Consider the following 25,486-nt stretch of genomic DNA (forward strand, 5'->3'; position numbering starts at 1 on the left):
AAATACCTTTAAGGGAAATTTAGGCTTGCAATAGTCTTGCCAAAATTGTCTCTAAAAGTGGTGGTTTTTTTATTCCCCCTTCAAAATAAAAGTCATGAAAATTGTTTTTTTTTTGGGGGGGGGGGGGGGGGGGGGGTTATAATAAGTGCCTCTAAAGTGTTTTTTCATGAATTTTGGGGGGGTTTTAAATGACCACCGCTAAATATATTTTTCATGGCATTTTTTTGACAACCCCCCCCCCCAGAATTTAACTTTTGGAGGCAATTTTTTAACACATCTTTCTTATTGTACCCCTTATTTCCCTTAGTCAAATTTATCCCATGCCATTCCATAGGATATTAATTCATTTTCATCACATGACACATTTACCATTAAGAATTCATATATTTTTGGGTTTTTTCCCCCTTTTGTCATTTGTGATGAAAGAAAAGAAAAAAGTGAAAGCCAAAATCAATAAAGATACACTAGAATGATGTATCTAAGTCCAAACTCTAAGGTTGAAGTGTACATTCATGTCAATGTTATATCTATGAGTTGTGCCAAACTGATGAAAGCCTCATTCCCTAATTCCTAGATATGGGAAAAAGGAAAAGAAAGGAAAATAAGACCCAATGAATGGTAACTCATGTAGTCACTCCCTCTTTGGAAAACATATGAATTATACAATCCTAGTCACACTTGATAACTACATGTTGGTGATGGTTAAATCATGAAGTCTCTTTTCTTCGCTTGCCTTTTCACTTCATCATCTAAGCACTTTCTTAAGAATCTAGGGATGATCCAGGTGGCTCTATAAAAGGCTCAAAAATCAAAGGTGGTGACACAAAGGCTAAAAATCAGAGGTGGCTCAGGATAGGCCAAAAACTCAAAGTCTTTAAATTTTGTCAAAGCTAGGACTCGATCAAAGAGCTCGCCGTCTTGATTCCAACAACACAAATGACACTCAAATTTGAATTCGCATGCTCAAGATATTCACAGTCAAAGTTTTGGTCAACTTGGTCCATTAGCGAAATTTAGTAGAGCGACAAATAAATTTGGAAGATAGCTAAATCACTAGTACAAAATGACTAATTAGTTACTTAAAAAACAACTAAAATTTGCATATAAACGACTATTTTTCAATTGGTCATCAATAGTAGCTAATTTACAGTATCTTATAACGCGACCAAATTTTAGTCATTTTTAGCTTAGTCATTAATTAGTTTCCTCAATTTTACCATCTAATAGCATATTCAGTCATTAATTTGGTCATTAATTTTCATTGGTTTAGTCATTAATTGTTGCAATTAATGACCAAATATATAACAAAATATATTACTATATGAATCCTCGAGAAAATAAATTAATGACCAAAATGTTGGTCGTGTTATAAGATACTATAAATTAGCTACTAATAGTCATATATATGCACATTTTAGTCATCATTTAAAACCAATTAATGACCAAAGAAATATGATAAATTTTAGTCGTGTTATAAGATGTTGTAAATTAGCTACTAATAGTCGTATATATGGAAAATTTAGTCATCATTTAATAATAATAAAAATTATCATTTGCAGTAGTCATTTATATTTTTTTGGTATTTTCATATTCATTATATAAACCACTGATTTAGTAGTTTCTATTCATTTCATTTATTCATGTTCATCATTAATTAATATGAAGTACTAATTTAGTAGTTTTATATTGATTTTATGTGTTTATTACTAATCACAAAAAATTAATTAGTATGATTTTGCGACTAAATTCTAAGAAAATGTCATACAATGTGCATGTTTATCTAATATGATAATGCAAAGTTACATATGTTAATTACAAGACTAAATAATATCAAGTGAAAATAAAAATAATTCAACCATATAAATTTTATTATATAAAATATCAAGTATTAGAATATGAGTTTCCAACTTAATATGGGCTGGACTACAATTTACTCATGAAATATGGTTTCATCATTTCAAAACATTATCACTGTATTGCCAAAGCATTGCAAGTGAATTCACCAACTCTGAAGGCTTGAACATTAATCTCTATGAGTGTGTCTTATGCAAGATATTGACTCTAAGGGAATCAGTAGACATATTCTCTTCTCTCTTTCATTTTGCATTTGTCGCTCCAGTGTTATTGTTCTCCTCTTTCTTCAATTGTTGCTTCTTACCATCAATATTGAGTTCCTCTCCTGAAAATGAAAGAAGATACAATGCAAAGTATAAGACATGAAAGACGATGAATACTTGAATATAAAATAAAGTAAACTATAAAATATTTATATGACATATACCTCAACATTCGATAGTGGCCACTATGTGGCTAGATGACCTGTATAAAAAAAAACAAATAAAATGTCACCATAGAAAATGGAATTGGAGGGGGATTCATCATGCATGTTAGGATTTTTTGTATGTGCACACATCATATTGCTCACTTCTAATTGTATAAAAAACAAAGAGTATGCACAATGACATGTAGTGACATGTGAGTGTCTATTTGACTCAATGATATGCTTGATTTTTTAGCCCATTCCAATCCTACCACAATGAAATTAAGAGAGACAAGGACACAAGAAGGACTATCAATAAATGAAATTAGAGACTTTAGAATGCAACTCAATGGTACCTGGATGTAACGATAAGTATTTGCAGCTTCCTGGTCACCGATGAGCATCAAATCGCACTGTGAAAAATTCCTTGCATTATATTAATTTGGTTGCAGCTGCACTAATCCTCTGTAGTAGTCCCTTGACTTGCCTATAGATGTAATTTTAGAAACAATCCTACTCCTACAATTCTTCCCTATATGGATCATCTTTGTCCCCCCCCTATTGATAGTTATTTTTCAAGACAACATAATAGAACTCTCCAATTGCATCATTGCATTTCAAAACAATGTTTGAGTATTTCCAAGTGATTGTTGAATCAGTCTCTACTCAGTTCCATGAAATCTGTAGTATACCTAGGGGGGATAGTATGGGGTACAGAGGGAGGTACCCAAGGGAATAATGCAATAATGGGATGGGCCATAGTAATAAATAAAGTGGTTAACCTGTATCATGTTAGGGACCACAAGTAGTTAGCAATAGTGTAATAAGCTTATTGTATTAGATAGATGGTATTGAGGGAACTATGGTAATGACCCATGGTATTTTGTATGAGGCCTATATAGAGGCTAGAGACTCCCCATGGAGAGAGGTGAAGGAATATTGTATGAACAAGCATATGGCTTGTGGAGTGTTCTCCTACCTTAAGGAGTGATTGTACGATGTTGCCCTACCTTAAGGGTTTTAATCAATAAAGAAGAATTTTTATCTATATTCAGATCTTGTTATTTCTCGGTTTATCTCTACTATCATATATTTGCAGATATGATCTATTACAAGTGGTATTAGAGCACTTTCTTGGGCAAAGCGGGTTTTTTATTTTATTTTTGCAGGAAATTTTTAGGGTGGCGAGTTTGCATATTATATCTATATGTTCTGGTGCAAAATTTGTAGAATCTAATTGCAGATATGGGTTGTTTGCGAAAAAAGACCCAATTTGAAAAAAAATCGGCCAAATCAAAGTCCGGATGAGGGAGATATTGCTGATTTAAAAATCAACTGTGTTGTAGACATTTTTCAGGGCGACGAGTTTCAAGATAAGATCTATACGTTTTGGTTTAAAATTTCTATAATCTAATTGCAGATATAGGTTGTTTGCGAAAAAATACCCAATTTAGAAGAAAAAATCGGCTGAATCGGAGTCCGGATGAAGGAGATATCGCTGATTTAAAAATCAGCTGTGTTGCAGACATTTTTTGGGGTGGCGAGTTTGCAGATCAGATCTGTATGTTCTGGGGCAACATTTGTAGAATCTAATTGCAGATCTGGGTTCTTTGTGAAAAAATACCCAATTTAAAAAAAAGGTCGGATAGGAGTCTGGATGAGGGAGATATCGCAGATTTAAAATCAGTTTTTTTTTTTTTTTTTTTTTTTTTTTTTTTTTTTTTTTTTTTTTTTTTTTTTTTTCAGATTTTTTGTGACGGCGGGACAATTGTTGCGCAAATCAGAAATTCCAATGCCTTGATCAGGATTTCTATCACATGGGTAGATGCCGAATGGTCATTCCATTTCCAAAAATAGGCCATAATAAGGATTCTGAGCAATATTGACCAAACTATGGCCATTCTAAATTTTCGTCAAGTAAGCGATTTCTTTTCAAAACCCTCTTCTTGGCTTCTAGCAATATGTTTTCAGGAAAAAACAATGGGCCGACTATTGAAAATTGTTGGCATTATGATTCAAGTGTTGTCCTTGATGGCAACTCACTCAGAGGTTGGTACAGGTGATGGCAACTTAATCAGAGGACAGATCTTAGTACAACAGGCCAAGAAAGTTCATACACACAGGTTCATTAAGCCCAAGTCGCGTATACACGCTGGTTCACTATATACCAAGTCGCGTGTACGCAGGTTCGCTATATACCAAGTAGGGTATACACGCAGTTTCATGAACAGAAAAGAGCGTACATGTCGGAAAGCTTACTTTTGGTCCGTGGTAGTTAGTCCTTGGAATTTGTGCCTATGGTTTTGGACCATGGAGTCTCGACAGACGTGTTGATCCCTAGTATTGAGTTGATGGTATTGGGTTACTATGGTTTTGGACCGTGGTATTGTGAAGGGCCTAAAGCTATATAAGGAGAAAGATCATTAGGCCAGAGGTAGTAGTGAGTGGGTGTGAGTGATGAAGATCTGAGGAAGTGTGAGATCCAAATGCTGGTTATGGGTTGGTGATCTGAACCAAGGTTTCACTCATGTGGAGGATGATGGAACGAGATCTCAAGGCTTGGAATAATTATCTTCATATGGTTTGACTGTGGACAGACTAGATCTACTGATGCATGTTTATTATTATTATGATCTGGGTATGTTTTGATGTCTGATATAGCTGCGGAGTTTTAAGCTTGAATTTGCAGATCTATACGCAGGTTGGTTTTGGTAAAAGAGCGTATACACGCAGGTTGGGTTCATCCAAGTAGCGTATACAATGTGAAGTATGATATTTGAAGATGGAGTTGGATCTGGTTGTTGTTATGATGTTGTTGACAAGGTTTCAGTGATTCAGTATTGGGTGTTTCAGTGATTGATGATGCAGGTTGTACTACAATGGTGATTGTCTTATGGATCCAGTATGAAAATGTATGAAACGTGGTCCCAGGAAGATCGTAGGCCGGCACCTACTTACTGGTAAACATATCAGCCAGTACAAGAGCCAGGGGGTTGTAGCTCCCTTCCAGGAGCAGCTGGAAAACGAGTGAAGGTTGTAGCCTTCTGTAGGGTTGGCACCTACGTACTAGTAAATGGATCGGCTAGTACAAGAGCTATGAGGGTTGTAGCCCTCTGCAGGTTGTAGCCTGCGTGCTGGTAAAGGACTGCACCAGTACATTTTAAAAGAATTTTCTTATTAAAGGAAGATAGAAACAAATTGCAGCAGGTGGTTTTCACCCACATTGGGTTTCCACCTTATATCATGGTGTTCATGTGTGTGCCTTATGTGTGATGATCTGTTCTGTTATACTGCACCTGTTTACTGTTAATATGGTTAATAATGTTCTGATGCATTTACTGAAGATAAGCTAACTGAATCATAAGATTACTGCATGTACGCTAGTTGCCCTTAACGAAGTCGCGTATATACACTGATATCCTTAACTGAAGCTGCCTGTATGAATCTGAGTATGAAATTGAAAAAGTTTTATCTGATCTGATAATACTGATTCACCCCCCCTCTCAGTATTATTTCCAACAATTGGTATCAGAGCAAGTCCTTCAGAGAAGCTTGATCGCTTGAAGGAGATTCGTAGAACAATGGGGAAGAAAGCACGTCAGAAGAAGAAGACAGCTCAAAGGAACAATGACAACCTACCGTTGAGTGGAAGCAAGTATTCAGATCCTGAATCACCTCAGATTGAAGATGGACAAGCAAATGAAGCATCAGATCAAATCATAGATCAGCAAGATCTACCTAGCAAAAGGGAGAATGCCCTCAAAGAAGAAATCATCATATTAAAAGATCAGTTGGAATGTGCATCCAGAATTCGACAAATGCTGCTAGCGCTGAATAAAGAGCAAGAAAACGAGATCCTTGAACTAAGGCATCAGTTGGATGAAGGAAGGAAAGCTGAAGAGACCTTGAAGAAGCAATGTCTGGAAAAAGAAGAACAACATCAAGTTGAGGTAAATATCTTGAAAAGTAAATTAGAAGAAAAGGATAAACTATTACGATTTCAAGATAGTACTAAGATCTTGGATGATATTCTTAATAGTCAAAGGTCCCCTGCTATCAAAACTGGTCTTGGTTTTCATGAGTCTATTGAAGGTGAATTTGGTTCACAAAGTAAGACAAGAATCTCTAATGCAAAATCTGAAAGGCTCTACAAGGAGATGAAAGGACAACCCCATCAACAATCAAGGAAAGAGACTCCTCAAAGAAAATCTTTTACTCCTCCCATGAATAATGTTGAATGTTATGTATGTCATAATCTTGGACATGTTGCAGCCATATGTAGAAGAAGAAGGTTTCAAGACCATCATGCAGAAAGATCATCACATTCAAGGTACTTTAATGGATATTGCTTTTCTTGCAATATGTTTGGCCACAAAGCTGTTGATTACTATAGGAGGAATATGAAACATTTAAGATGCTATGCATGTAACAAGTTTGGACATAGAGCAAAGGATTGCAGGAACAAAGCTCATGATAAGAAGAAATCATCAACATGCCTGAAGATATGGAAGAAGAAGGAAGTTCAGTCAGAAAGATGTGGCACAGCACAGGGTACTCAGCACAGCACAGACATAACAGACTCAGGGGGAGCTGAAGGTATAGAACTTCAGTGTTCTAATTCTCATACGCAAGTTTAATGAAGGAAAGTCGCGTATATACGCGAGTTCTACACTGCAAAGTCGCGTATATGTCAGTTTGTGGAAAAGCAGTGGGAACAGACTCAGAAAGGGGGTCTGATATGATTCAGTCCAGTATTTACTCTATTGGTTAACAATTACAGTCTGCTGAGGATGTCTGGAAATGTCTTGATACTTGTAAGATGTTAGAAATGCTTTAATCCTAACTTAATGATGATGATGCTTATTACTGATGTATGCATGATCAGATCTAACTGAAAACAGATGGCACAGGCTCAGGGGGAGCATATACTTCAAATAATGCATTGTTGGCATTATGGTTATAAGTTGTTGCAGGCTGATGCTTATGGTACAGATCATATATGATGAATGATAGTCATGAATGAATGGCTGGTCTTAGAACCTGCATCTGCTCAGAGGGAGCATGGATGGATTGATACAACTTGGCATATACAAAGGGGAGCCAAATCAGAAACTTCAGCATGTACTCAGGGGGAGCATGGACAGATCGGTACACTTTGGCATATACAAAGGGAGAGCACATTTGGAGATTTTAGCAGGTACTCAGGGGGAGTATGTACAGCAAAAGGTATACCAAAGAGGAGAATATCTTGGTCCGCCCCTTTGCCCTTGATGTCAAAGGGGGAGAGTGACTTGGTGTGGTGGTTGCCATCAAGTCCAAAGGGGGAGATTCTTGGCATTATGATTCAAGTGTTGCCCTTGATGGCAACTCACTCAGAGGTTGGTACAGGTGATGGCAACTTAATCAGAGGACAGATCTTAGTACAACAAGCCAAGAAAGTTCATACACGCAGGTTCATTAAGCCCAAGTCACGTATACATGCTGGTTCACTATATACCAAGTCGCATGTACGCAGGTTCGCTATATACCAAGTAGGGTATACACGCAGTTTCATGAACGGAAAAGAGCGTACATGTCGGAAAGCTTACTTTTGGTCCGTGGTAGTTAGTCCTTGGAATTTGTGCCTATGGTTTTGGACCATGGAGTCTCGACAGACGTGTTGATCCCTAGTATTGAGTTGATGGTATTGGGTTACTATGGTTTTGGACCGTGGTATTGTGAAGGGCCTAAAGCTATATAAGGAGAAAGATCATTAGGCCAGAGGTAGTAGTGAGTGTGTGTGAGTGATGAAGATCTAAGGAAGTGTGAGATCCAAATGCTGGTTATGGGTTGGTGATCTGAACCAAGATTTCACTCATGTGGAGGATGATGGAATGAGATCTCAAGGCTTGGAATAATTATCTTCATATGGTTTGACTGTGGACAGACTAGATCTACTGACGCATGTTTATTATTATTATGATCTGGGTATGTTTTGATGTCTGATATAGCTGCGGAGTTTTAAGCTTGAATTTGCAGATCTGTACGCAGGTTGGTTTTGGTAAAAGAGCGTATACACGCAGGTTAGGTTCATCCAAGTAGCGTATACAATGTGAAGTATGATATTTGAAGATGGAGTTGGATCTGGTTGTTGTTATGATGTTGTTGACAAGGTTTCAGTGATTCAGTATTGGGTGTTTCAGTGATTGATGATGCAGGTTGTACTACAATGGTGATTGTCTTATGGATCCAGTATGAAAATGTATGAAACGTGGTCCCAGGAAGATCGTAGGCCGGCACCTACGTACTGGTAAACATATCAGCCAGTACAAGAGCCAGGGGGTTATAGCTCCCTTCCAGGAGCAGCTGGAAAACGAGTGAAGGTTGTAGCCTTCTGTAGGGTTGGCACCTACGTACTAGTAAATGGATCGGCTAGTACAAGAGCTATGAGGGTTGTAGCCCTCTGCAGGTTGTAGCCTGTGTGCTGGTAAAGGACTGCACTAGTACATTGTAAAAGAAGTTTCTTATTAAAGGAAGATAGAAACAAATTGCAGCAGGTGGTTTTCACCCACATTGGGTTTCCACCTTATATCATGGTGTTCATGTGTGTGCCTTATGTGTGATGATCTGTTCTGTTATACTGCACCTGTTAACTGTTAATATGGTTAATAATGTTCTGATGCATTTACTGAAGATAAGCTAACTGAATCATAAGATTACTGCATGTACGCTAGTTGCCCTTAACGAAGTTGCGTATATACGCTGATATCCTTAACTGAAGCTGCGTGTATGAATCTGAGTATGAAATTGAAAATTTTTTATCTGATCTGATAATACTGATTCACCCCCCCTCTCAGTATTATTTCCAACAAAAAATTTATACGAGAGAAGGTTGACTTTATAGGGTATTGGAAGGAAAAAATAGGGTATTATTTGGAAGATGAGGTTGCTATATGGTGGAATTCACTTGACAGTAAGTTTCTGAAGTTATGTACTGCTGATGAAATTGAAAAACTATTGTTGGACAAATGGTCTCATACTGGAAAGAAGAAAACCAAAAAACCTAGCAAAGATTTTATTTTTATAGGAAAAGATAATGGTCCTACTATTGAAGAATTCAAAGAAGGAGAAAAGTCATTATGGCCAGAACATTGGAAATTTTTACTATTGCTTAGTATGAAAGAAAAGGCTACCATATGGTGGAACTCACTTGACACCAAGCAGTGGTCCAAACTTTCGGATGAAGAATTTGAAAAACTCCTTTTGGACAAATGGTCTCATGTTGGAAAATAGGGGAATGAGACATGTAAGGGGTGATTTTCTACTGGTATCTCCTTATTACAGGTTCATGGATATATTTAGAAGGAGAAGATCATTGTGTCTATAAATCCTAGTTGCAAGCAAAATCTTATAAATGTCAATTTGGCAAAAAAATTGCAAGTTCCAGCAAAACAAATGGAGCCACACACAGGTTAATAACGAGGAGGTCCAAGTTTATAAATATTTGAAGATTTCTATGGACAAGTATGTATTTCATTCTGATTTTTATGCTTCAGATATGGCTAATATGGATGTTGTTTTGGGATACCCTTGATGGAATATGTGGGTACTGTCAATATTAATGTGTAGAAGAAATTCCTGAAGCTCTGGTATACAAAGAAGTAAATTACATTACAAGAAATTTCCGTCAATAAACAGGTAGAGTCCAAGGAGGCTGAAGCAGAAGATGTTCCAGGGACTGACATATCAAATGATGAGCCCTTGATGGTCGACAACCAAACACAAACATCAAACTAGGTACAAAAAAAACAGGTAGAGTCCAAGGAGGCTGAAGCAGAAAATGTTACAGGTACGGATACATCAGATGAGGAATCCGTGGTTGAAGTAATATTGGAAGATAAGAAACAACAATAGACATCACAACATGTACCAGATACCAATCAGGTTCCATTAGGCGGTGAATTAAAGAAAGATACATGATTGGTTAAAACTTCATTTGTCTCCATCGCAAAAACCTATTTTCGTAATAAAATTATAAATACCACATCTGCATTCCTTGTCCCCGACATACCAATTCTTTAAAGTGGAATACTTTATCATTGCTCCCTTGGTGGAATAAAGATCCACTACTGTGGCATGGAGATGATTGGTGTCATAAAATGGTATAGTTCATCCTTCAATATATGTCACAGAACTTCTCTCACCTCACAGAACTCCTCTCATCTACAAAATAAGAGTACTCTCAAAATGGCTGGTCTCCATCTCATTCATCCTAAAATAAGTGGACATTTCCATGGGTGACAAAGTGTGCTTGGAGATTTCGTAGAAGGAGCTATCACTAAAAAAATAAAAATGCAATGCAACATAATAGTTATCAGCAGGAGCAACAACCTTGCCAAGCTACTTCCTAACTAGATAAAGATACTCCTGAATTACCTCTTATAATGAACAAAAGATAACCTCAACTACCTATAGTGTCTACCTATGCATAGTAGCAATGAAAACACTGTTGAAAACAACATCTACAACAACATTGGTCAATCTCTTCTTCTAGTCAAGGGCATGCCTAACTATTGAAAAGTATCAAGCAGGTCAGGGTCCACCTCATCCAGACTCTTCTTCTTCTATTCTCTCTTTTTAGGTTCAAAATAATACCAAAGGTCTTCGAAATTGATGGGTGGGTAAAAGTTATCAGACCATTGAGTTCTTCCATTTTTAATCATTATCTATAAGAATTGAATCTAAATTGAAAAAGTCGTTCCGGTTCCTTCTTTTAGCTGAAATTAACCTAAACTTTGGAGAGTTGTAAGGTTTAATGAATCTAAGCATATTCTACTTAAAATATAGTAACATGGTTTAAAAATGTAGGCATTGAGATCAGAATCTAAGGATGAAACATAAAATATTTTATGTTCATGATGACAAGAAATTTTAATTTCATGTAACAAAGTTTGAGGAAGGTCTAGCATTTGCATCCTATCAGAAAAATTTCTTGCATCACTTGATCCCTTTTAATTTGGGCATGGTAGAGTCCATTACACAAACAATCAACCACTAAAAAAAAGGTGAAAAGTAAAAATAAAATTTTATGCATTATAACCCTAGAAAAGTTAGGGAGGAGTGAACTGTACAATAAAGACAAGCAACATGCTTACTTATCCATTGTCTTTTGATGAATTGTTGGCCTCAATCAAGATTTGCATTATCATAATCATTAAACCCTTTGTACAATAAGGACATGCAAAATGCTTACTTGTGCATTGTCTATCATAATAATTAAACCCTTTGTACAATAAAGACATGCAAAATGCTTACTTGTGCATTGTCTTTTGATGAATTGTTGGCCACAATCAAGATCTGCATTATCATAATCATTAAACTCTCAACTCTAGATAAAATTTATGATTTGGTCATATAAACCCTCAAAATTATTTACCCATAAGAACAAAAATCCTCTTTAGTAAAAAGGCAGAGACCAAATTCATACCCATGTACAAATTACCAAAATATCCATGCCCAATGACCTCGCCCTTATCATAATCATTAAACCCTGAACTCTAGATAAAATTTATGCTTTGATCATATAAACTTCGAAATTATTTACCCATACAAACAAAAATCCTCTTAAGTGAAAAGGAAGAACATAGTTCAAATTGATACCCATGTACAAATTACCAAAATATCCATGCCCAGTGACCTTGCTGCTCTCCTACACCATGCAAACTCCATCTGGGGTTCGAATCCCATGAAATCCATATATCATGTTGATGATCTTCCTTTTTCTGGAATTTCCATGTAGATATAGACAAGGAAGAGAAAAATATAGTGCTACAATGTGATGTTGTAATCTCTGAATATTTTATTTATAATAGAAAAAATAAAAGAAATATTTATAATATAAAATAAAATATATAAATTGCAATTGGGTTAAATAATTTATTTTTAATAAAAATTTGTTATTTTTGGTACACTAAATTAAAAAGAAGAAAAATGATATTGGGATGAGTGTAAACATTTAAATATGACCTCAATTAATAATAAAAAGTTAAATTAATAAAAATAATAAATTTAATTTGTTATATTTTGATTTTCTTATTAACTTGTGAATAAGATTTGTTACAATACCATGGGCCAATACCATGACTTATCAATACTACAAGTCCAAAAACATAACTTATTTCACAACCAAAATATTTTACAACAATATGACAAGATTCTTGACCGTGGATATTCACCCGGACATTATGTCAGATATTATTAACTTGTAAAAAATAGCCTTTGTTATAATACCATGGGTCAATACCATCGATTATCAATACCACATGCTCAAAAAACATAAATTATTTCACAATAAAATATTTTATAACAATATGACAAGATTGTTAACCATGGATATTCACCCTCACTTTACCATGGATATTAACTTGTAAATCTTCTTTGTTACAATACCATGGGCCAATTCCATGGCTTATCAATGCCACATGTCAAACAACCATAACTTATTTCATAGTAAAAATATTTTATTTTAATTTAATTTTACAACATTTTTTTAATTTGGGAAAATGTTACAATTTGAGATATATCTAAACCCTCTATCCTCACGACTACTAAAACTAGCATTTGCACCATATGTTGCAAAGGAAACGCCTTAAGTTGGTAATGCATATAAAAGCAGAGCATAGATGAAAAGAGATGTGATATGTTATGTGATCTAACTATAGCAGAATTTGAGTGAAAAAGAAATCATAATGATCGTTTGAAGATTTCTGTGGTGAGAATCTTGAGAATGATGAGTACTTGAAACTAACCTTTACTAAATGTTTATAATTTTGGTGACTTAACAAGTCATTATAGTTATTATTTCAAATACTTTAAACTTGAGGTCTAATATGGGTATATGTAAAATATTCTTTAAAAAAATGCATTCCTACAAGCTAAGACTATAGGATTTTATTTGGCTATTAATCACTATTAATTTCTGTGGTGAGAATCTTGAGAATGATGAGTACTTGAAACTAACCTTTACTAAATGTTTATAATTTTGGTGACTCAACAAGTCATTATAGTAATTATTTCAAATACTTTAAACTTGAGGTCTAATATGGGTATATGTAAAATAATCTTTAAAAAAATGCGTTCCTACAAACTAAGACTATAGGATTTTATTTGGCTATTAATCACTATTAATTTAGTTAACATTGACCAATGCAAATTATACTTTTTCATGCAATTTTTTCTATAACATAATTTCTAAACAACACTTGTTTCAGTATGCATTTCAACTTTCTAAAAAAACACTAACTAAATTGTAACCTTTATTTTAATTTATTATATTATTATTAATTAAAAAAATATATATATGTAAGTAAACATATATATATATATATATATATTTTTTTTTTTTTTTTGAAAAATATAGAACAAGATTCTTAACTTACCATGGAGATTATTAATATGTAAATATGATTTTTTACATTACCATGGCCAATCAATATCACATGTTCAATTAACCATGACTACAATTTCTTTTAATTAACCAATTTAATTAAAAACAAAATTTAAAATAAATCTCAAGCTTATATATATATATATTCTAAACAAGTACATTGTCCCTTCACTACTCACTAAGAAAACCAGAGATAAAATCTTAAAATAATAACAAATAATTTCTCAACATCTTACCAAATTTTATCTTAGCAAAAAAAATCCACCATAATCCTTCTATACATTACTATAAATTTTGTAAACTATTTAATAAAAATTGAATCACTATTACCCACCTCACAATCATAAAAAAAAATTAAAAAAATTAAATTCAAATCTTAAAACTCTATTATTTTTTATAATTAAATTAAAAATCTAAACCGTGCAATCCATCTAATTAAATACATATTTATAGTATGTTTAAGCTAGAGTGATCTAATAAATTCAATTAAATACGTTACTAATAGAATTTTACAAAATTTATTGAAACTTTACGCTCAAAAAATGTTATAGTGGATTCAATATTCATATTATATATAAATGCTTTACATGGATAATTAATTTTTTTTTTCTTTACGAAATCTGGATATTAACATGTTGGTAGAAGAATAGTGATAAATACACAACAAACGAAGTTTATAAATTAGCATGATATACTGGTTACGCGAAGCTATTGAAGTTTAATAGAGTAATTATTAAGGAAAAACCTTTTTGAATAAAAAAATTTTGCGTGTTAGCTTTTTAAATTTTAAAAATCAAGTTGCATAATCAAATTCATCGATTAATATAATTCGATAAATATATGACAATGAAAAACTTATAAAAAATATTGAATAGAAAATTGACTTAAATACATAACGAATCTACAGTTTTTCAACCTAATTAGGGAGAGATTCAGAGTTTGCAGCATTGGTATGTTCTTTTTCTATGGTTAGGTTGGGTTGGGTTCATGAACCTGTGACTTGGCACAAGACCAAATTAAGGTAAAGTTGTCCGATTGTTTCTATGGTTTCACCGCTCATCCTCACTACTATGAGAGATGTTTCTCTCCAATCTCGACATTAGTTAGATTACAAATAACAACGTTGGGTATCTGGAGGAGTTTTCTACAAAAGTGGAGACGCTAAAAGGGAGCCTGTCTTCAGTTTTGGCGGACTTCTATCCCTTTGCAGGTTGTTTGTACATGCATGGGGAGATTCGAATCGGCCGCAAGTTGACTTTAAGGATCATGGCAAGCACACCCAGAAACAAAATAAAAAAATTAACTCCATAAAAACCTACTATTACTTGTAGCTAACGATATTCTGGTAGCTAATATTTTTTTCCAAATTTCAAATGGGCACCATAATTAACACAATTCAATATTGTTTATTAAATATATATTAACACATTTCAATATTGTTTATTAAATGTATATGTTGGTTTATCATTAGACAAAGACTTTATTTTGGTCCTTAAACTCTGTACTTGCCTATAGTTGCATTGGTCCTCGGTGGCTGTAGATATTTATGTTTTTATTAAATGACAAGGCTAGCACTTAATCCTGCTAGCTGCCCACGCACTAGCCACCTCCGAACGCCATATGGTTCCAATACCACCGTAGATCCAAGCCCCTTGATCTGACGGCCTCGCTTGATCGTAGGGGTTACCATGTCTATACATCGTTAATCAAATAATCTGATTTAGATTATTAAAGGTCGTACTAACCATTAATTATTCCACACAAATTTCAATTAATGTACAACCATTAATAATTTTATACAATACAAAAAATATTATACCACGTATGGTGTTATTTTTCTTGGTTTAATAACAAGACGGTTGGCATATAGTTCTGGGTTATGTCATGTGTTCCATTAACACAGGTTGGGTGGACCTTGAACTTTCGAGGCACACCACTTACCACCGCCATCTGGTAGTGATCCGACGCTTGTTTCTAGTGATGTACATTGGGTGGTGGAGATCAAAGGCGGACGCGTTAAGGTAACCACCTACCAAGACAACCGCCTACCGAGCTCATTCTCATCCCTTCCCACCAGGGAACTAAGCTCTGCAATTCATCCCTTGTTGCCTTTCTTCAGTGGAACAAGCACATACTTACTACAACATCTGTTTATGATACCATTCACGCTTTGTTTTTTGCCTAGGTATTACAGAGGGTTTCAGAGGGTTTATTACTGGCACAGTTTGCAGGATATCTTTCAATATTCAGGCTTTCTCTAATGGAACCACCTAAATTAATTCCAGCAACTCAGATAAATCTTCCATGCTTGTTCAATTATTTTCTATTTTTAGTTCGACATACTGTGTTAACACTGACCATATGGTTCTCCAGTTATACAGATCGATCAACTAGCTCTAGAATAGTCGCCGAGATCATCAGTTCCCAGAATCGTACCAAAAGTACTAGTTCCCACTTTCAGGTTGGCATACAAACACACTGCAGTTTCTTGGGTTGGCATACAAACACACTGCAGTTTCTTGTGCTTCTCCGATGTTTTGTTCTTTCAGTTCTTGATAGGCTATGGCTCTCAGCGAATTGTTATGAAACCCTCAGTGGTTACTGCTTGTTTAATCGATGTAATGCTTAAATATGTTTAGCGGCTCCATTCCTTTTTTTAATGGTTGTAACACTTCTGAGGGTTAGGCTCACGACCTCCCCCTGACTAGGTTGAGGGCTTTATTTAGCTTTCTATGTTTCTAATCTCATGGAAAACTCTTCTATTTTATCTACCCTTGTTGGGTTGTTAAGTAATTTGATAAAAATCTTCTTGCAGACTTTCTCTATATTGAACCTGAAATTAATTTAGGGTTTGCTTTAGCAATCTCACTGTATCATGATTTATGTTTGTCCATAACTGTTTCTTTCAAAAACATTTCTTAATGGGTTATGGTTTACTACCTCTTATTTATGGTTTCACCTTTGTTCTATTAACATAACTTCTTTCTTTTCATGAAAGTTCTCTAGTTAACCTTAGTGAGATTTTAACTTCCGCCGAGGTTGAAAAACCAGGGCAGAACTCGTCATTCATTAGGATGTCGATTGAATCTTTATTCTTCTTGTGTTGATATGATTCCATCCTCTTAGCGGAATGAATTATTCTCCATTTATAAGTTACCACTTATATAGGGTTGACTATTGCAATTTTTGTGGTATTTTCAGTGCCAAGAAAGGCTACAACCTCTACGGTTGTCTGCATAATTACCCAGAATAATTTTATTGAATCTCGTAACCTATTTTGCAATAATTTTTTACAGATTTGGGTATGGAGGTGACCTAAGGTTCGCCTTACCTATTGTTGTTTATCAAGTAGCTTATTTACATTATCCTCTTAGTGGTTAGTGGTTTGACATGCTAATAGCATTTTACTGTACAATGGTTTCAGTTACTATTGTTCTTATTCTTTCTTACAACACTCAAAGTTTTTTTGTCTTAGTGTAATGTTAATGGTTCTCTATAACATAATTGTTCTCAACCGATTTATATTGTAGTTTACTCTTGTCCTTGGCTTCGATATTTACAATGTTTCCTATGGTTCTGGATTGCAACAAAAAATTACAATGTTTCATATGGTTCTGGGTTGCAACAAAAAATTATAGTTTTAAAGAACTCTATTCTACAATTTATCAATTTACAGGAACTTATACAATTACAATTTTCTCTTCTACAATTTATAAATTTACAGGAACTTATTCAATACTTGGGGTTCCTTATTTTCATTTTAGACCAGTCTTCACATAGTGTGATCATTTGACTATCTTACCGAGTAGAAGAGATAATTTCCTACAACATGTCATTTTTTTCCATTACAGGGAAGAATAGATAGTAACACAGTCTCCATCTACCACATACATTCAGACTCTGGACTTTCACTGTTGTAGTGGCATTATTGAACAAAAATAGTTTCGCAAAATCATCAAATTTATGTGTCAGATACACCCTCAATGTTATGTATCACCTGGCACCCGAAGAATAGCTCTCCATGATCGAATGGCTTACCTGAAAAAATAAAAACCGGATCGCCCCCATTTCATTCTCAAAATTCATGGTTTTCTGTGAAGAAAATGGGAATTTTGTTTTTAAATATGGACTTACTAGGCTTTGAACTGAGAAGCTTTCATTTACACAAGCCACGGATGAAGATCCAGTGGAATCTGAGGATAAGATCAATCGATCAGCTGCCAGAGAGGACCTGCACATTACCGTATACTTCAATTAAATTAACGGCATATACATTTCAGTGTCTGATTATGCATCTGCCAGAGTTGTTTGTGCGGTTTGTGCAGTTGGGAAAGTAGTTGGGAAATGGATGACTTGTGCAGTTGGGAAAGTAGCTGGGAAATGGATGACCTGGGACTGAGTAGCAACTGTCATTCAATTCAAATAAACGGATAATCATAACCCAATTGTCTAACAAAAGATCGAATGGCACAGATTATGACACGAAGGCAACGAGGGGAGTTCTTTTCAGAGGGGAACACCTTACGACGTAAATATTCTAATAGATATTAAATTAAGATTTTAATAAAATTAAGCAGATAATCATAACCCAATCGTCTAATAAAAGATCGAATGGCACAGATTATTACATGAAGGCAACTAGGGGAGTTCTTTTGAGAGGGGAACGCTTTACGACATAAATATTCCCATAGAAATTAAATTAAGGTTTTAATAAAATTAAGCTAAAATGGATCTATGATGGTTCTTTATTCGGCCGGTAGGCCTTCCTATCTCCCGCCTTATCTCCCTGGCGTTAGCTAAGGTTAAGGGTCTTTCTTTGAATAAACACTCGACTGCAAAGGGGGCGGGGAGCTGGAAGCTTAGGAACGAAGAAGTAGAGGGTCGAACACGAATGATTCTTCCATCCGAGCGAGGTTGGGAACCTCACTGGTGGTGATCGCCGCTTGGTCTTCGATTGACCCTGCATGCAATGGTTTTGAAAGAGACTTTCGTCGTCCTATTTACTCTGCTCCGTTCGATCAGATTAGACCCACTTTCAACCATTGATTTAAAGAGTGGTTTCTGCAGCCGATTTTACAGTCAGTTGTTACCCATTTTACGCCGGAGTTCCAGGACAGCACTTGCGTGCAGCACAATCCCAAGTCCAGGTGCACGCACCTGTCTGAACAAACTCCTCCCTCTACATTCGATAGGGTTTAGAGGTTAGTAGGTTAGTATAGCGCCGTGTATATATTCGCGCAGAAATCCAACTGCTCCTTTTTCTATAGCAACACGGCAAGAGCCGAGAGCAATTCGATTTGGGTCTGTTCTCAGCCTGCAATTCTTGAGGGGGGTCAAAATTTCTCAGAGCTCACGCGCTTTGTTAATGGATTCTCAGTCCAATTCTCAATGCAAGTTCAACGCATCTTCTTCATCTTTGTACATCAAATCCTTCAGACAAAAGCAAAATCGACAACAGCAATCCAGCGACTCTGTTTTTCTGAAATCCTGCGCGTGGTTTCGGGAGCTTTGGAAGTACAGATGGGTGGCTTTGAGAGTTCTTTAGCCAGGTACGGCATTGAAATTCTGTGCATAAGATCCTCATTAATGAATGATCTGTTTCCCTTTATCTTTAGCCGAAGGAGTAAACAGTAGACCCCCCTTTGTAATCCTGCTTTGGACGGAAACCCAAAGGGTTTCGATCCCGTGATCTCCTTATACAGACCCAACAATACTTTTCTCGGTAGGTAAGTGCTCCATGATGGGCACCAGTGGTGCTCCCAAGAGGTCCATCCGACCACCGCGACAAAGGGTTAAGGTTCCAGGATGGGCTTCCTTTGATGCCCAACAGCGGGGTGGGGTTCCTAAGGCTGACGTGGTCCCTTTCCCACCTTTTCCTCCAACCTCGTCCTCTTCTAATCATCTCCAGAGAAAGCCAAGTCAGGGTTCTGTTATGGACAAGAATTATCTGAAAGATAGAATGATGTCTCGGCTGTGGTGCGGCACGAAAATATTTCCTTTATGTCTCCAAATTCTAGAGGCAAACCCTGGAAAGGATTTTCTCAATTAATAGAAAAAGTTGCTGTTAGGCCAGAGAAATTGATTGATCCTTATCCTAATACAACCCTGGCTAGCACTGCTATGCTGCAGGGCGTGATAGATGATGCAAATGAGAAAAAGATTGCAGTAGAGAAACTGAAGGCCTTGTATGGTTGGGCTGATGAGACCCTGATAGAGGATGTTTTAGTGGCTGTTAATTATGAGCTTGAACAAGCCTCTGCTTCCCTGGAGTCTATGGCTGTGATGACGTTGCCGAAGAATTCAAATCCCTCTGATGCATCTGAAGCTGTTGAGAATTCTCTACCTGATCAGAGTTCTGAAGGAGGTGGCCCTCTATTGCCTGAGTCCTTGGGTTTTGAAAATTTACATGTGACAGTTTCAAGAGGACACATGCCAACTGCTACCCCTGAGCCAGAATGGGAGGAAGATGATGTATATTTGAAACATCGAAAGGAAGCATTGCGGATGCTCAGGTATATTTTGCCAGCCTATTTCCATGAAGTCCATTGAATTTTTTTAAGGTGATCATTACTGATAATTGGGAAGGCATGAACATATATTATCATCGCTTGTTTTCAAGCAGGGCTGCAAATCGACATTCAAGGGAAGTTGAAAGAGCTTATTTGCGAGGCGATCACAACACTGCTAGGAATATTTCTCTAAAATCAAAAGAGGAACATTTGGCTGCAGATAAACTAAATGCTAAGGCAGCTGCAGAAATTCTTCAAATTAGAAATGAAAAACATAAGGACATTTGGAAGTTAGATCTACATGGGCTTCATGCAGCAGAAGCGGTGCAGGCCTTGGAATTGCGATTGGAAATGATTGAATACCATACTTCTGCCCCATCTGGTCCAGGAACAAACCAGCAAAGCAATTTCAATACAGAGCAACAATCTTCGGGATTATTATCCTGGCGAACTTGGAGGCCATCTGAACTTCAAGTCATAACAGCTAAGAAGTTACTTCACTGTTTCATCTGAAATCAACTGTTGGTTGTTCTAAAAATTTGCAAGATACTGTCACAAGGGAAAATATAGAGCAATTGGACAAGTCCTTATATTGGAAATATGCAAGGGAAAAACAATTATATCAATGAAACTGTGATTTCTTGTTTTGTCTGTTGTCAAATGTTGATGTGACTAACTATAATCTAGTGATGAGCATCGTATGACGTGACTGACTATAATCTAGTGATGGGCATCGTCTGATTATGGATATCAGATTCCTATCTCAGAAAATATACAGTTTCAAACACTCTTTTGCTGTTTTATGCTATATTTGCAAGATTTTGTCACAATCTGCTATATTTGCAAGATTTTGTCACAAGAAAAATATAGAGCAATTAGATAAGTCCTTATATTAAAATATGCAAGGGAAGAACAATTGAATCAATGAAAATGCGATTTAAATACAACATTTAACATTAATTACAATCCATATAAATAAAAAACAGTGAAGTATCGTACTGAAAAAAAAAGCAGTGAAGTATAAATGTTTTTCTTTCATTAAACTTCAAAGCACTTTACTAGTCATTAAACCTGGCCAGATATAAAATCTGTAACTTGTATACCATATAGATATATATATATATATATATATAGAGAGAGACAGAGAGTCTCCCATAACTCGACTCTCAGATGTATACAACACAGGATAAATCAGTGTTGCAACCGCGAAACTACGGTCACCGTGAAAAATCGAAGGACATCAGTTGCAGGTTGCAGAGAAGAGAAGATGGTGTTTGCTCCTCCTCCTGCTGCAACCACGAGAATCATCATAAAATACTTGAAGCCATACGTGCTCAAGGTCCATTTCTCCAACAAGTACATCACAGCCCAAGTATTTCACACTCCCACCGCCACGGTAGTGTCATCTGTCTGCTCGCAGGAGCAGGTACTTTGCACATCACTGGAGTCCACTCGGGATGTGTCCGCAGCTGGCAAGATCGGAAAAATATTGGGGCAGCGTCTCCTCTTCTAGGACATCCCCGCAGTCTCAGTCTTCATGAAGAGGGAACAGAAATACCACGGGAAGGTTAAGTCCCTCATTGATGGCTTGAGAGACTCCGGTATTCAACTCATCTGAATACGAAAGAATGGAATGTCAAATCCGTATGTTTCTCATTCGCCATTTTTAATTTTTCAGGTGGGAAAAAAACCTAAATTTGATCATAAAATTACTCCATGGTTATAACACTAGATGCCAACAAAATATTGTTGTACATTGCCCAATGGGTTTCTGTTGGTGATATGCCATGCCGGAGTTCGCAGCTGGATAATGTATGTGATGGTTAACCCATTTGGGAATTAGGTTTCTGCATATCTTTATGGGTAAACTATCTTTTTAATTTATTCTTTTCATCATATATATGACTCACATGAAAATTAAATGGCATCTACTTGGCTTGGCAGTTACAAGTGAGCCTTCCAGTCCTCTTGTAATTCTGCATGCATGAGGTCTCATTGTATTACTATTTACTATGTTTGTTCTGTTGTATCAGTTTATTTAGTGGGACGTATCTCCTTTTTTTCATGTTGAGCTTCACGCTGTAACTAATTTCAAGGAAACTGGCATGACACTGATCATGCTAATCAAGCAAAAAGCTACAACTATGAAAAATGATCCCATTTAAATTAGCTGGTGGTTGGAAATTCTTTGAACTCGAGGAGTGATCTACAAGAATCCACAGTAAGTCAGAAGAAAATGCTCCGTAAGATAAGATGATATAATTTTATTAATGTCCCACAAATTATCATAAATAGATCAATGGGACAAATTATCATAAATAGGTCAATGGGACAAGGATACAACTAGTATTAGTACAATGTGGGAGTGGTAACAAGAATCCACAGTAAGTCAGATGAAAATGCTCCATAAAGTAACATAATATAATTTTATTAATGTCTAACAAATAACCATAAATAGGTGAATGGGACTGAAGGATACAACTAGTATGAGTCTAACAAATAACCATAAATAGGTGAATGGGATTGAAGGATACAACTAGTATGAATACAATGTGGGAGTGCAAATATAATTTTATTAATGTTTAACAAATAACCATAAATAGGTCAATGAGACTGAAGGATACCATTAATATGAGTACAATGTGGGAGTGCAAACGCAACTCTTAGAAAATGCCAAAGTTCAATCTAAGATAACATGAAATGAAGTAAAAAAAGATACATAATAGGATAGCCACAGTGAAGTTTAGTATTGTTATCCACATGGAAATTAACTAAGGAAAAAAACGCTGACCATACTTATTGAAAAACAGAGTAATACATAATATCAAGTCTTTCCACCATCTCTTCTCTATTTCAGTGAAAGTAATATGTGAAAACCCATCAATCTCTGATGTAAGTTTCATGTCTGTTAAGCAAGTCACATGATGGTTGTTTTGTAGTTTTTCTCTATGTTAAGATAGCTTGATCATTTTCATGAGAAATGCAAGGGTGTCACTCTTCTTAGACACCGGTACCACTATCCAATTAGGAGAAATTTAGAGGTTGTAGAAAATTATACGAGAGACTGTGTACAATTGGATGATCTTTGGGCGCTGAATTACTTCTTAACCAAAATTGGCAGTGAAGGTCAAGTGAACTCATAAGTTATTTTGTTTTCTCTATTCTAAAATTTGAAACTGAATTCAAAACCTTCACTGTTTTCCTGACACATTTGTTCTTCTGGGTACTGTTTTGTATGGAGGGTTCTTGCTTGAATCCCCTTTGTTATTTTATTTTTGGATGAACCTAAATAAAATCTTTCCCCATTTCTACTTTCTACTTTTGAGTGTGTAGAAAAAGGTGAATTGATATCCTTCAGTATCTTTCCACACACCCTAGATTCCTCAGCAGCTGCTAAAAGGTCCCTACTAATAATGTGCCACAGTTTTTGGTAGAAATCAATAGGGAAACCAACAGGCCCTATTTCCTTTGAGTACACAACTGATCTCAGTTCTTCCTGGACGAAGACCCATGTTTAGTCTGCTATCGGGATTTGAGATATCAAAAGGCTCTGTTAGCAGGTTTTGGTAGTAAGATTTTGCTGCTGTCTTAATACACAGAGCTGATCTGAGTTCTTCTTTCCAGCCTTATTCTAGATGTCCTGTTTGCTTCTCTTCTCCCTTCGGTAGTTGTGTGAAAGAAAGCAGTTGTCACGGACCAGAGCTTTCCCCCTTCACGGTTCATTCATCAGACAACACCAGTAGGCTATGATATCCTCATGGCTGTGGCTTTATGGTCCTCAGACCTTTCTATTCTTTTTCCTCATGGCTAAGATCTTGTTTTTAGATATAGAGGTCCATTTTTATAGGAGATTGCTTTTGCACTCCCCTTTGGAGCAATTGTATGTATGGGGAAGGAAAAGCAATTAAGATATCATTATTGATTTGCCAAACCATTGTTATGTACTTTTTCAGGTTTGAAGATGTGTAACTTGTGGTTTAGCTTGGTACATTCTCTTGTATACCTGTTTACTTTGAATTTGTCAATATCATAAGCCCAGTAGCGATTTAAGTGTATGTCTGCATGGCAGAACTGTTTGCATGGTAGAACTGCATTGGGCTTGAACTTTTCTAAAAAATTAAGTTGTATTTAAAGGAATATGGTGTCCAAAAAGCATAGAACTCCAAACATCAAATCTCTTTGCTCCTTGTAGGCTTGAACCAACATCTCTTCTAAAGAAATTCAACAATTCTAATTTAATAATCCTATTGGCCTCTCTTTGTGCCTTTTGGGACAATTGCTAGTATATATATATCTATAAAGAATCGACATAGATCCATCTTACCTAAGGATCCAAGGGATGAGAGCAAGCAAATTGACTAATTATAATAGATGAAATATAGTGCATGATTTTTAAAAGTTTTTCATTCTTTTATTTTATTTTATTGACATGATTGATCCAAAATATAGGTTTAATATTTTACAACCAATACCATGGGCCAATACCATGGCTTATCAATACTACAAGTCCAAAAACCATAACTTATTTCACAACTAAAATATTTTACAACAATACGACAAGATTCTTAACCGTGGATATTCACCCCACATTACGATAGATAATATTAACTTGTAAAAAATAGCCTTTGATACAATACCATGGATTATCAATACCGCATGCCCAAAAAACATAAACTATTTCACAATAAAAATAATTTATAACAATACCACATGCCCAAAAGACATAAATTATTTCACAATCAAATATTTTATAACAATATGACAAGATTGTTAACCATGGATATTCACCCTCACTTTACCATGGATATTAACTTGTAAATCCGCTTTGTTACAATACCATGGACCAATACCATGGCTTATCAATATTACATGCCAAAAAACCATAACTTATTTCATAGTAAAAATATTTTATTTTAATTTAATTTTACAACATTTTTTTAATTGAATCTAAAAGGGAAAATGTTGCAATTTGAGATATATCTAAACCCTCTATCCTCACAACTACTAAAAATATTTCCATAGAAATTAAAATAAGGTTTTAAGAAAATTAAGCTAAATGAATCTATGTCGGTTCTTTGTATATATATATATAGAACTAAAGAACCAACATCGATCCATCATAGCTAAGGACACAAGGGATGAGAGCAAGAAAATTGACTAATTATAATAGATTAAATATAGTACATGATTTTTTAAAGTTTTTCATTATTTTATTTTCTTTGACATGATTGATCCAAAATATAGGTTTAATATTTTACAACCAATTAAGTTTTTCTAATTTAGATAATTTCT

The 25,486-nt window shown here is 35.5% G+C and overlaps 1 protein-coding gene and 1 long non-coding RNA gene across 2 annotated transcripts; both read left to right on the plus strand.

The window, feature by feature from the left end:
* Positions 1 to 15,712: 15,712 nt before the first annotated feature.
* On the plus strand, positions 15,713 to 16,145 carry LOC149142509 (uncharacterized). The gene is made up of 2 exons (XR_016264867.1): positions 15,713 to 15,870; positions 16,059 to 16,145. It is a non-coding gene; the product is annotated as an uncharacterized LOC149142509 (long non-coding RNA).
* Positions 16,146 to 18,680: 2,535 nt separating this feature from the next.
* On the plus strand, positions 18,681 to 21,264 carry LOC149142510 (uncharacterized). Its single transcript, XM_089448401.1, has 2 exons — positions 18,681 to 20,197; positions 20,308 to 21,264. Exons 1-2 carry the CDS (start codon positions 19,686 to 19,688, stop codon positions 20,705 to 20,707), a joined length of 912 nt encoding a protein of 303 aa, XP_089304527.1. The 5' UTR covers positions 18,681 to 19,685; the 3' UTR covers positions 20,708 to 21,264.
* The last annotated feature ends 4,222 nt before the right edge of the window (positions 21,265 to 25,486 follow it).

Source organism: Pinus tabuliformis, chromosome X (genome assembly GCF_031772625.1).
Source record: "Pinus tabuliformis cultivar Carrire ecotype Pingquan chromosome X, CPIR1, whole genome shotgun sequence".
NCBI classification, from domain to species: Eukaryota; Viridiplantae; Streptophyta; class Pinopsida; order Pinales; family Pinaceae; genus Pinus; species Pinus tabuliformis.

What these genes read in the sequence shown, in the direction of transcription:
- LOC149142510 (XM_089448401.1), top strand. Translation starts at nt 19,686, where the DNA reads ATGTCTCCAAATTCTAGAGGCAAACCCTGGAAAGGATTTTCTCAATTA. An exon ending in GAAGCATTGCGGATGCTCAG is followed by an intron (nt 20,198 to 20,307) that starts GTATATTTTGCC and finishes GTTTTCAAGCAG; the next exon opens with GGCTGCAAATCGACATTCAA.